The following is an 11807-nucleotide window of genomic DNA, read 5'->3' as shown; positions in this document are numbered from 1 at the left end:
GTTGATAGGAAACATAAAGCGATAACAAAATGTATCATCTTTTAAGGTGTATTATTCTTTTAGGTTGTAACGTCCATTATCTGGGTTGACAAAAGGAGCTGAAGGTAAGAAATGTAAATTAAAGGATGCCAAAAATGCTCCCCGTCACTTGTAAATTAGAGGAGTCAAATGCATTAAAAACAACACTGGTGCCTCAACCGGGCGCCAGAGGTGTAAACGTTCCACAAACTTGAAAGATGTCAAAAGAAACTTCTCTGTAACCTGAAGCTAAACAAAAAAAAAAAAAAAAAAAAAAAAAAACGGAAAGAAAAAGCCTTTGACTCAGTTTCCTCTATGACCTCTAGCCTGCAACATGCTCACGGAAGGTAGGTTGTATTGGATGAAAGCTGAGACAATAAGCTGATTTAATTATTAGTCCATAAACTCAACATCTAGAAGCTACAATTTTGATAATCAATCAATCGTTTAAATCAATTTTTTACAGCAAAAATGGAAAAATTCAATGATTGAAGCTTTTCAGGTGTGAATATCTTCTTGTTTTCTGAGTTGTTCATGATTGTTTGGACAAACCAAAACATGTGAAGACATCGTCATGGGATCACAGGCATTTGCTGACATTTACTGACAAAGCGATTAATTGATATATTATGAAGATAAATGGTAGATCAATCAACAATGTTTAAAAAAGTCATCACTAAAGGAGCTGAGGCAATTGCTTCATTCAAGTGAAGAGATCAGTCAAGCTATCTATCTATAAAAAAAAATTGCAACTGTTTACTCTTGCTATTTTCAGTAACAATGCTAAACATTTGCTGCTTTTCTTCTTGTAAAATTATACAAGTCACAAGACAAATGAAGTCATCAGCTTGTGCTCTGAAAACATATCTCACTATTCTCTGACATTTCATTAAAAAAAAGAGACTGAACTATCAGTCATTTAATCAAAAAAAAAAATCAGTAGATTGCTCAGTAATTAATCTTGCATTAATATTTCATTCACTCATCTGTACACACATCAACCTGTTAATCCATTCATTCTTCCACAAGGCCTTCACACACACACACACACACACACACACACACACACACACACACACACACACACAGCAGTGTCTGTCCACTATGCAGAATGACCTACACCTTTATCTGCTTGGACTTCTGACTTCTGAAGATGACAAAACTCCTGCAACCTCATTAAAAATTTGCTCACATTTAACTTTTACTATCATGCAGTGTAATTAATGAATTAATGAAAAGTGTTTTTAGGAGCGTTGTAAGGACAAGATAATTACAATTGCTGTATGGTGCATTAGCATATCAAATATCATAAAAGCACATTAAATGTAATGTCTTGATGTTTCTGTGATGATGTTTGTCTCTCAGCTGTATAAAAAAACATGAAAGAGGGTTCTGATTGTAAAGCAATGAATTATTGCATTGCATTACATTAAATCCACCATAAACACGTTTTTATTAACAATAGACAATAAAAATGACACTGAAGTGACAGTAAATTACAAAGAATTTGTACGTGCTGATTATACTTTATGTGTTGTGTGTGAACATTTTGCTTTGGAAATATAGATTTTTTCTTTCTTTACTGTTTTCTACATGTTGCATTTAGACTTTTTCTTCAAGTTTCATTTTCTTGCCCTCATTTCCAGTTTCTTTTTTAAACATATTCTCAGATTTTTTTTTACTCCAATAAATTTATCTATCACATTAATGCATTTCTCATTTTTAAACTTATCATGTGTGTAACAGCGCTGCCATTAAACTGAAGTGCAGAAAACAAATGAATCGACAACATTTAATTAAAACTAAACTGAACTAACAAAAATACACACACACACACACACACACACACACACACACATATTTTATATATATGTAAATCAATTTCTCAAGTTTTGTGTTAACTGCAAAGCAAACTCTTAATTTACAGCCTTATTATGTGAAGTGTTCGTGCTATACTATCTTTGTTTGCAATCATTACATCCTTGACATTTTGACTGAAAGGTTAATTGAAAGATACATTCAACTTGGATAAACATGATTTGTGGTTGATATGAGGCAGCAGAAAAAGGCATTCACCTGCATACCTCCACACACCTGTTAACACCCTGAGGAAGAAGCACCTGTTTACCATCTGTACTTATCTCCCCCTACACACTGTCTGTGGGCTGTAATCAGTGTCTGTGTGATAAATATCTAAGGTCAACAACACCACATCTCATTCCAACAAGTTGTAAAGGACTAAACTAAACTTAAACCAGCAGGCATAGAATTTAACTAGTCCCTACAATGCCTTTAAAAATGATTGATCTCTGTATCATATATTATCCATGCAAAACCTAACTGTTATCCATTTGAATAACATGCACAAGTGGTCCTGATTCCTCTTTTTCTGGCTAAAGATAAAAGGTAGTGCAACTCTCACTGGATGTAACAATGACCTCAAGGGCTGTTTGGGCTCTGTAGAAGGAGGAGAGTGCATTCAGCATTCAGATGTATCTATAAAAATGCCATCTGACATTCTACGGCAATAATCATAGCTCTGAGCAAATAACTGCTTAAGACAAGCTCCTGTGACCTGCCAGTCCGAAAAGGCACAGCTTAGTTTCGCCAACTACTTTCATGCATTCAGGAATTAACAGTGTCGGATAATTGCAAGATAAAAGCAAAATTAAATGACAATCAAACATCAAACGAGAAAAAAGAAAATTTGCACAGGGATGTCTCGGCTTTGATTTGAGCACAGTGGGAGAAGCTGGTGGTAATCTCCCGGCTGTGGTGTTTCACTCCCTCTGCTGGTTAGCAGAGGCAATTTGACGACAGAATGTTATTTGTGTCTGTGTCAAAAATGTGTCAAAAATGGAGGAGCTCATTTTGTTGGCTGACGAAATGTTCACATAATCAAGTAAACATCCGAGACCAGACTAAACAGGTTTTTATTCTAAGTTGCCAACTCTAGTTTAAGTTAAATCTAAGAAGCAGAGACACTTTGTTAAAGCACAGCTACCACACTAATTTGAAGCAATGACTCATCAGCTGCTCACATGATTTCCACCTGTTTTTGACATGAAAGAAAATTAACTCTACCGTCAGTAGCTAACACCCATCATTGACCTACCTTTGTTTTTTTTTCCGCAGCTCCTGTTATAGAAACACTGTTGCTGACGTATTGTTGCCATGTCCCTCCTTCACTGCTGCAATGACACAAAGGGAAGATAAAACATACCATCAGTGTTAGTCAGGATTAATAGGATGATCCCATGGTGAGATTGTCATAATCACGCTTTTTTCAGGCAGAGGAGGGGCTGCCTATGATTAGTTAAAGATTCAGTTTCAGGGATGAATCTGTTTAAGCTTATGTCACCTAATTAATGAAAATGTTGCCAGGTTGTAATGGATATATAAAAGGTGAATTTAAAAAAAAATAATTAGGCTTGGATTGGGATCTGGGTAACGCTCTAAACTGGACCGAAGAATTAACTGGCAATTAAGCACCAGTTAAACTGACCATTACCCTCCTCAGCTGTAAATTCTCTTGGATCAATCACAGCTCAATGACGCCGTCCATAAACCTCAAGTGGTACTGAAAATTACAAGCAAGACAACTGCTAAAAAAAAAACAACAAAAAAAAACAAAAACAGAAATTACAATGGACATTGAGGAAATTGAAAGTTGAAAGTCAACCCCTTTAGTTAATCATATAAAAGGACATAAGCTATCAACTGTTCCTGAAGTATAGTTATTTATCAAATTTCAAAATAAAAGAAAAATCGTCATAGTCCGCGATCACGTGATTTAAGCGTAACATGCGTCTTACGTCAGAGCGCAGCCCAAAACAAGTGACTTCAATGAGGAAGTGAGATGCCCCTTGTCCCAAAAGATGGTGTCTTCCACAGCGTAGAGCCACATAAACACATGTAAATGAGCGGTAGATACATCATGTCAAATTGACAAGATGAAACATCTGGTGTCTGAACATCTGGCTATCGCGGAGAATTGATAAACTGCCTCTGGAGGCGAACGGGATGGATATCAGAAGAGCCGACGGAGGCTCCTACACGGTGAGACGCTCAGCTTATACGCAGTACTTCACTTTTCTATTGTCTGTTACTCCGTTCAGTCGACTTTTTTTTCGTAGCAGTTGTTAAAACATTTACAGAGACGCTTTATTTGACTGTATTTTGTGCCTTTTCACGCCTATAAAGAATCAAATTAAACCAAAACTTTGAAGCTACATATCAGAGCACTGTGGATGCCGGTAGGACTGATGATAAAAAAAAGAAAAATAATATTTAACCTGACTGAATTCAATTTCTGTTTTTCTTCTTTAGGACAATCTCATTGGGACTTTACTTGCCATCTTTGGAAATGTGCTCGTCAGCATCTCTTTAAGTATTCAGGTAAAGAGCTCCCTCCTTTATTATAACTCTTGGATGTACCTACTCTGGTGCCTGCTGTGCCATCCAATCATCGCGATGATAATAACAAGTATTATGTCTCCTATACGGAGGAGTTTTGTTTCTCTACTTTCTGTGTGTCATGTACTTTTATGTCCGTACTCTGTGTAAACATAGCAGGAGGGTCACCTTGTTAGAATAACCCTTTAGGGCTGCAGGCTGTCATTACAGTAGCATTATCAGCCTTCAGTAAAAAAAACCTTTATGGAAGACATATACAGTTACCACCTTGCGAATATTCATCTCTGTCATTTTTTTATTCGCACTGCCCTTCCTGTCTGCGTCTGATTTGCAATATCTCTGCTACAAAACAATTTTACCTCGTTTATTTAGTTTAAGTCTACCTTATATGTTTGCATTGTTTAAGCCATGTGTACTGCTGTTGATTCTCTGTTTACCTTCTGTCAGTTACTAATGTGTTTTACCTAAATGCTTACTTGCAGAAACACAGCCATGTGACATTAGCCGGAACAAAGGACCCGCGTGCCTTCTACCGCACTAAAACCTGGTGGTGTGGTTTTGTGCTGACCTGTCTTGGGGAAGGAGCAAACTTTGTCTCTTATGCCTTTGCCCCACTCGCTCTCATAGCACCTCTCAATGCCGTGTCTGTCCTGAGTGAGTATTTTTAATACTGCTCTCTAATATGTTCGTGGTGATGTTGATGGACATAAGTTAGCATCATAATTATTGACATGTTTTTGGCAAAAAAAAAAAAAAGAAAAAAAAAAAGCAGCTACACACGGAAATGCCCCAATTTCACTCTCAGCATTTGTGTTGCAACTGACATTATGCTTTTCTGTTTCCAGCAAGCTCCATTTTGGGTCTTATTTTTCTGCGTGAGAAATCTAAGCTAAAGGACTTTGCAAGTAAGTTCAGCATATGTGTGAGACTGAAGATGTGCAGTTGCACTGACACTCAAATGCAAATAACATGGAATTTGTGCAATTATATGCAAATTCTTCAGTAACCTCACGGCACTTGGCAGACTACATGCTGCCTCCTCTGCTGCTGTAATGACTGAAATCACAAACTCAAAGAGCTTGTTCTGCAATTCTTTTCCCTCTTCTCAATATCTGGATGCTCTTAAATGGTTGTATATTCTATCTTATTCCAGAGCGCTATGGGCTGCCCTTCCTGGGCTGTGTCCTAACCATAGGAGGAACGTACCTGTTTGTAGCATTTGGACCAAACTCTCATGAAAAACTCGCAGCAGAGAACATTGTGAGGCACATTGTAGGATGGCCTGTTCTCTTGTATCTGGTAAGATATTTTCATTGACCGACGAGGTTCAGAAGCACAAGGCTCTACAAACATTAATCATTTGTTTTCCATCTTCCCATCTACTGTGTTTAATTTCCAACCCACACTCAGTAAACAGATATAAAACAGTTGATTAATGTGTAGCAGCCAAATGGGAATGTACGACATAGCATATTAAATATAGACATACTGTGTACCCTGAACATAAATGAAAGATGCAAAATCCTCTTAGAAATTTTCAGTATCATTAGAAATAAGTGGTGTACACCTATTGTAGCCATCATTTATATTCTACCAATATAACTCTAAAGCAACACACAACCCTGCAGTACAGGTTTGGTGACTCATGTTCTATTTTTCCTGAGAGTGTCAGAGGTGTTCGTTTAACACTGTGGTTTTTGAGGCCGCAGTCTGTCATGTTAACTGGTGAACATCCTGTGCCGTGAAGGTCTGTTTGTGAATGCTGTTTGGCATTCATGTCTTTTCACCTTGCGTGACTGCAGGTTGTAATTGATCCACCAGACATTCAGACAGTGTCTCCTTTGAATCACAATTACAAATGAACCTGCACAAGTGAGTCATATTAGGTGAAAAATCATTTCCACTCTCTTATTCGATGTAGAAAGGGGTAGAGGTCTGTGGAAACCATGAACACAGAGCACACAAAAACACTGGACAACTGCAGAGCCATAAAAGTGATTGTGGTGTTAAATCAGCTCCTATGACACATTTTACTAAAGTGGCTTTTACTGCAGGGCTGCTGTATTGTACAGTATGTTGTGTTCCTGTTGGTGATTTTATTATCAGGTCAAATCAAATTATCTCCTATAAACTTGGGCTGAACAGCAAGTTTCTCAGCCAGCCGTCTTGACCTGTGTTATTATTCAGCACAAATGTTTGTCTATTTCATTGTGCTATTACTGAACATTACCGCGCTTCCTGTTCTGTTTGTTTGGGATCAATTTTGTGTTCATTGTTGCTATTATCCTTATTAACAGCTCCTGGAGATTATCACGTTCTGCCTGCTTCTATACTTCTACAAACAGCGCGGCGCTAACTACCTCGTTATTATTCTGCTGCTGGTGGCTCTACTGGGTGAGTCCGCGGCATTAAAGCCAGTCAGTCTCACACTATACATCGCCACATTGTGAATGCTTAAAAAGCACCTAAGCTGTGGTGAAACTATTTTTAATGCCTTATTTGTGTCGTGCCTGACTGTTCTTTTGTTGGTTGGTGCACAGGCTCTATTACCGTCATCACAGTGAAGGCGGTGTCAGGCATGTTGGTTCTCACCGCTGAGGGCAGCATGCAGCTTGACTACCCGATCTTCAGCGTCATGTTTGTGTGCATGTTGGCTTCTGTGGTCTTCCAAGCCAGGTGAGATACTGGAAGATCAGACACACAGTATTTTATTACTCTGTGGGTGAACAAAATGAAGTCATGGTCTTTCAGTAAGTTTTCTTAAACGATCATTGTTTACTATTTTTGTGTTTTTGTCACCTTAGGTTTCTCTCCCAGGCTTGTAAGCTGTATGACTCGTCTCTGATCGCCAGTGTCAACTACATCCTCTCCACCTTCCTTGCTGTGGTAGCTGGTGAGTTACAGCATTCTTTATCTGGGTTTGCCCAGGCTGCTGCTGAGTCTCTACTTTGACAGGCAGCTTTCAATTGGACCTGGAATTACAGGTGAATGCAGTTCGCTGCCTGGCAAAATAGAAAAGAAGCAATAGTCCTGAAGCCTGAAAAGCTCTCTGAAGAGTCACAATATGGAGGTCATGAAACGGTTTTTATCTCTCTCGTCTCTGCTTTTCAGGCGCTGTGTTTTACTTAGAATTTAAGAATGAAGACGTCCTTCACATCTGCATGTTTTTGTTGGGGTGAGCGCAATGCTATAGTAAACATAGAAAACAGATTTGCAGTAAGCATGTCAAGACTCTGTGACCTTCTTTTGGATAAAAGCTGTAGCTGATAATTTTCTGCTTTGTACAGATCTGCAATGTGTTTCCTGGGGGTGTTTCTCATCACCAAAAACAAGAAAAAGACCAAGAACTTTGAGCCGTATGTCACTATGGATATGACCAATGGTTTGTATAAACTTAACTTGAATTACTGAAAAGTGCACAGGTGTCTGTTTAGCTTTAAAGCTACACAGAGCAAGCTTTCTCAAATGGAGAAGTGCCTTTGAAGATTCATGCAATTCAGTATGTCTGCAGGCTAAAAGAGACAGTGAATGTAATTACTTGTAAAACTTTTGAATAGGTTACCTTCCACCAAACCTGTCTAGTTTACCTTCAAGCACACGTACAGGGACTGTGTGAGATTTTAACTCTGCAGTTGCTTATTGAAGTTATGTTGAGAACATTATCCTACCTGTCCAGGTGTCCCAACTATTCACGACAAGGGCCTGGTGCTTCAGCCAGACTTCAATGGTTCTTTCTCCTACGGGGCTCTGGTCAACAATGATGGAGTGGCTCCTGTGACTCTACCAGTCAACCTGGAACAACCACCAGTCAGCGCCAGATCCACTGATGCATCTCACAGCCCACCTGACCTGAAAAAAGATTAGAACCAAAGATTCTTTTACTCCCCCCCCCCCCCCCCCCCCCCCCCCCCCTCCACATTCACGGGGTACCACAGGGGTATGTTCAGTTATTTTCACATATACACAAGACTAGTATCCGTCCCTGTAGGAGGTCTCCACTGAGTGTGTTTAGATGCTCTTATCACCTTGCGCTCCTCCCTACAACCTTTCCTTTTTGAATTCTCTAAACCAAAACATGACCTTGAGAAACTTTCCTTTTTTTTTTTTTTGAGATGTCAACTGTGGTAATTCCAAAAGTGGACACAACAAACTTGAAGCTTCTGGATGTTTGAGTGGATTCACAAACGTGGCTTCAGCAAATGAGAGCAGAGAGTGCTTTGCCTCGAAGCTCACTGCCTTGTACTGTGTGTTAGCTTTCATATGAACAGTAAGGACTCACTTCCACGACTGTTAAGCTGTTTTGTTCCCATTACAGGGGAACATATAGTAATCTGTTCTTCCATTGAGGATTGTGAAGTCCAGGTGCAGACTTTTTCACAATACTTGCCAATGAACATTTTGACTTTAAATGTTGTCTAACTGTCCGTCGACGAGCAGTTTTCACTCCACAGTTTTCCGACTCTCGTACCTGGGATTTCATTGTATTATTGCATTTCCTGATGTGACCAAAAATTGGTGCAACTGTTTTAATTTATTGTAATGTATTTATTAATTTTCAAGTTTGCTTTTATCGTGCCTTGAAGAGTAGCTTTACACTGGATAAATTACTCTAAGATGGCACATAACCCACGTAGTAGTGATGAATCACTGATCAGTTATTCAAAGGCAGCTGTGATCTGTCAGTGCCTGTCTGAGTCAAAATAAAAATCTGAATCCTTTGAGAAGAAAAGTGAGAATGCTTTTGATAAGTCAAATAGAAAGCAAGCGAGAAAAATGTGTGTCATGAAATTACTAACAGTGTAAAATTAAAAGTGACTTACAAAGGTGTAAATTTTAATGTTTTTGGGCGATAATCATTCCTGATGACAAACAAATTTAGAAATAAAATTTGGTCGTTAATGTTGCTCAATAACTACGTTTCCATCCGGTACATTGTATTTCAAATGTGACATCAATTTATTGACAAAGCTGAAGAATGATGCTGCAATAAGTGAAACACCCATGTGTATCATACTTAAACTGTCCATGAATAATGAACAGCTGCATATATTGGGATATGTTTACAGAGGTATCTTCTCCACATGCAGCACTGCATCTCTGGTGTTGATGAAGCAGAGCTACACGGGGGCTGTATGCCTTAGCCCAGTATTCAGCATGTGGTAATTTTGATGATATGGACTGCTGTTGTTCACTGAAATGTTTTGTGTGTGTATATATAAGCTCAACATTAACACCACTGTCTAAACCAGCTGAAGTCTGCCTTGTTATTGACACTGCCTTCTAAAGAAACAAGAACAGCTGCAAAAGTTGTAACTTTTCCATTGTAAATCATATGCAATCTTGTGTCATATAAAGTTCATGTAATCCACTTCTGTTGTATTTGGAGTAATGCCTCATGTACAGAAGATCCGCAGTAATGTTGGCACAGGATTTGTCTTTCAGTCTCTATAATATATATATATATATATATATATATATATATATATATATATATATATATGCATGTAGTTATGACCTGTTTAATGGATCAAAAGTAAGACCTCAACCTCAGATCTACTTCAACTGCACATCCCAGCCCACACAGTGAGGTTTACTAATTGTGGGAGCAACAGGTGGATCCAGAGGACTGAGCTGAGAGCCATAAACATGAAATGTCTGCAGAGATGTCACTTACTGGCTCATTTAACACAGCAGGTGAGAGGGCGGGTCCTGACACCGGCCGATTTCCCTCCGTCTGATGTCGACTATCGCAGGGAGCCGGGGTTTGCTGCTCGATCGCCACCAATCTTGAAGCAGAGCGTCCTCCCCCCTGCTGCAGTCTCATTGGTCGTTGCGAGCCTCCGCCGGCATTTCATTGGTCTCACCTGCGGGTCCTGACGCCGGAGTAGGCTGCGTGCAGATAGTGTCCAATAATCCAGTGATAAACAAAGACGTGTCTGACAGCAGCCTCAAAAAAAAACAACAAAAAAAAAAACAACATTATCAGACCAGCTTCACTCTGATTAAAGAAAGTCACCTGAAAATCCTGCTTTTTTTACTCCTCGCACAATGTTTCGTGTGGACCGCCTTCACTGACAGGTGAGGTGAGTGATCGTTCCGTTTTGAACCGACGAGGAATTAAAATCAAAGCAGCAACTTCACCCCGCATGAGCCCTGCCGCGACTCTGTGGCAACTTTGGTACCGATTTCCTTTGCAGTATAAATTAAAAAAAAAAAAAATGGATTTGGCTTTTGAGACGCACAGGGGAAAGTGAGGGCTGCTGTTGTAGTATCCAGGGGTTTCCGTGGACCCCCCCCTTCCACCCCCCCAGGTGTACTGGAATACACGCAGTACACATTTTGATGTCACGATCCTCTCCGGCCATTTACGCCGGAGACATGTGATGTTGTGGTGCGGTTTGTAGTCAAACCATAGCGATGCAGTTTATGGTCTATAATCAATATCCGCACTGTGTTATCTAAATGTTTGACATCCGGTGGATTTTTTAGATGTTATCGTGATTGAAATATTCATTGATAAGCGTCATTCGATCATATCGACCTCTAGATGGCACTCTACCCTCAGTACAGTGAGTCTGAGAGGAGAAGTTTCAGGAGCCAAACTTGGCTTCATTTAACAATTTTCATTTATATTATCCATGTTTTAATGCGTCCCCACCCCTTCCTTCCTCGGATACCTCATAAAATGATTAGATCTGAAATATTTAGTCAATTACTTGTTAATTCAGTCAGAAAATGAGTAGCAGCTACTTTGATAGTTGGTTTTGAATGTTCATTTTGGTTTTCTTACCCTTGTATTATGAATTAATTAATCTTGAATTCTGCACTGCTGGTTAGACAAAACAAACTATTTAAATATGTCACCCTGGGTTTTGGGAAATTGTGTTTCTTAACAAATAATTTATCTATTAAAAGTGAATTAATTAAAGGCTGATTAATGGCTGAATGAATCATTAGTTGCAGGCCCCAAATAGTATATAATGAATTCATATTTAGGTTTGTTAGACTAATATTTTTGAAAGTGAAGGTAAAGCTTATTTATATTGTTTTAAACATGAAATACCGTACCTCATGGCATCTGTGAAAGCTGCCTCTCTAAAGCGGCAGGCACATATAACTGAATCATGAAAAAGGCCTATAAGTATTTTTTGCCTCATCTTTGCTCCTGTTCATCATTATTTCCTCTTGTGATCTTTAACTGTCACCCTTTCCTTCATCATCCTTCTTTCCCTCTCCGTTTCTCTCTTTTATCTACCCTACAGCCTGTGTAGTGTCATCACTGACATTTTAATGCAACCCTGTAATCTTCACGCACCAGCGTCTCACTATCACCTCATTCTGTCTATGCTTTTTTTTCTGCAAACATACAGCCA

At 39.1% G+C, this 11807-nt stretch overlaps 2 protein-coding genes across 3 annotated transcripts in view; both read left to right on the top strand.

The window, feature by feature from the left end:
• The first annotated feature begins 3829 nt into the window (after positions 1–3829).
• On the top strand, positions 3830–9803 carry nipal3 (NIPA like domain containing 3). Its single transcript, XM_071497907.1, has 11 exons — positions 3830–4077; positions 4348–4416; positions 4917–5088; positions 5280–5339; positions 5588–5733; positions 6732–6828; positions 6975–7110; positions 7239–7327; positions 7546–7609; positions 7722–7816; positions 8111–9803. Exons 1-11 carry the CDS (start codon positions 4042–4044, stop codon positions 8296–8298), a joined length of 1152 nt encoding a protein of 383 aa, XP_071354008.1. The 5' UTR covers positions 3830–4041; the 3' UTR covers positions 8299–9803.
• Positions 9804–10133: 330 nt separating this feature from the next.
• Positions 10134–11807, top strand: part of rcan3 (regulator of calcineurin 3) — a 40868-nt gene continuing 39194 nt past the window's right edge. The window contains exon 1 of one of the 2 annotated variants that reach the window (XM_071497908.1): positions 10134–10517. The gene's annotated coding sequence lies outside the window, so the exon portion shown is untranslated. The remainder of the gene's footprint in view (positions 10518–11807) is intronic. The other variant, XM_071497909.1, reaches the window with a different exon arrangement.

The sequence above is a fragment of the Trachinotus anak genome, unplaced genomic scaffold (assembly GCF_046630095.1).
Source record: "Trachinotus anak isolate AG129_WGS33_773 ecotype Australia unplaced genomic scaffold, CSIRO_AGI_Tana_v1 ptg000015l, whole genome shotgun sequence".
Lineage (NCBI taxonomy): Eukaryota > Metazoa > Chordata > Actinopteri > Carangiformes > Carangidae > Trachinotus > Trachinotus anak.
Note: the sequence above shows the minus strand (reverse complement) of the source record. Positions and strands in the feature narration are given on the sequence as shown.

What these genes read in the sequence shown, in the direction of transcription:
- nipal3 (XM_071497907.1), top strand. Translation starts at nt 4,042, where the DNA reads ATGGATATCAGAAGAGCCGACGGAGGCTCCTACACG. An exon ending in GGCCTGTTCTCTTGTATCTG is followed by an intron (nt 5,734 to 6,731) that starts GTAAGATATTTT and finishes CCTTATTAACAG; the next exon opens with CTCCTGGAGATTATCACGTT. An exon ending in TCTGTGGTCTTCCAAGCCAG is followed by an intron (nt 7,111 to 7,238) that starts GTGAGATACTGG and finishes TTGTCACCTTAG; the next exon opens with GTTTCTCTCCCAGGCTTGTA.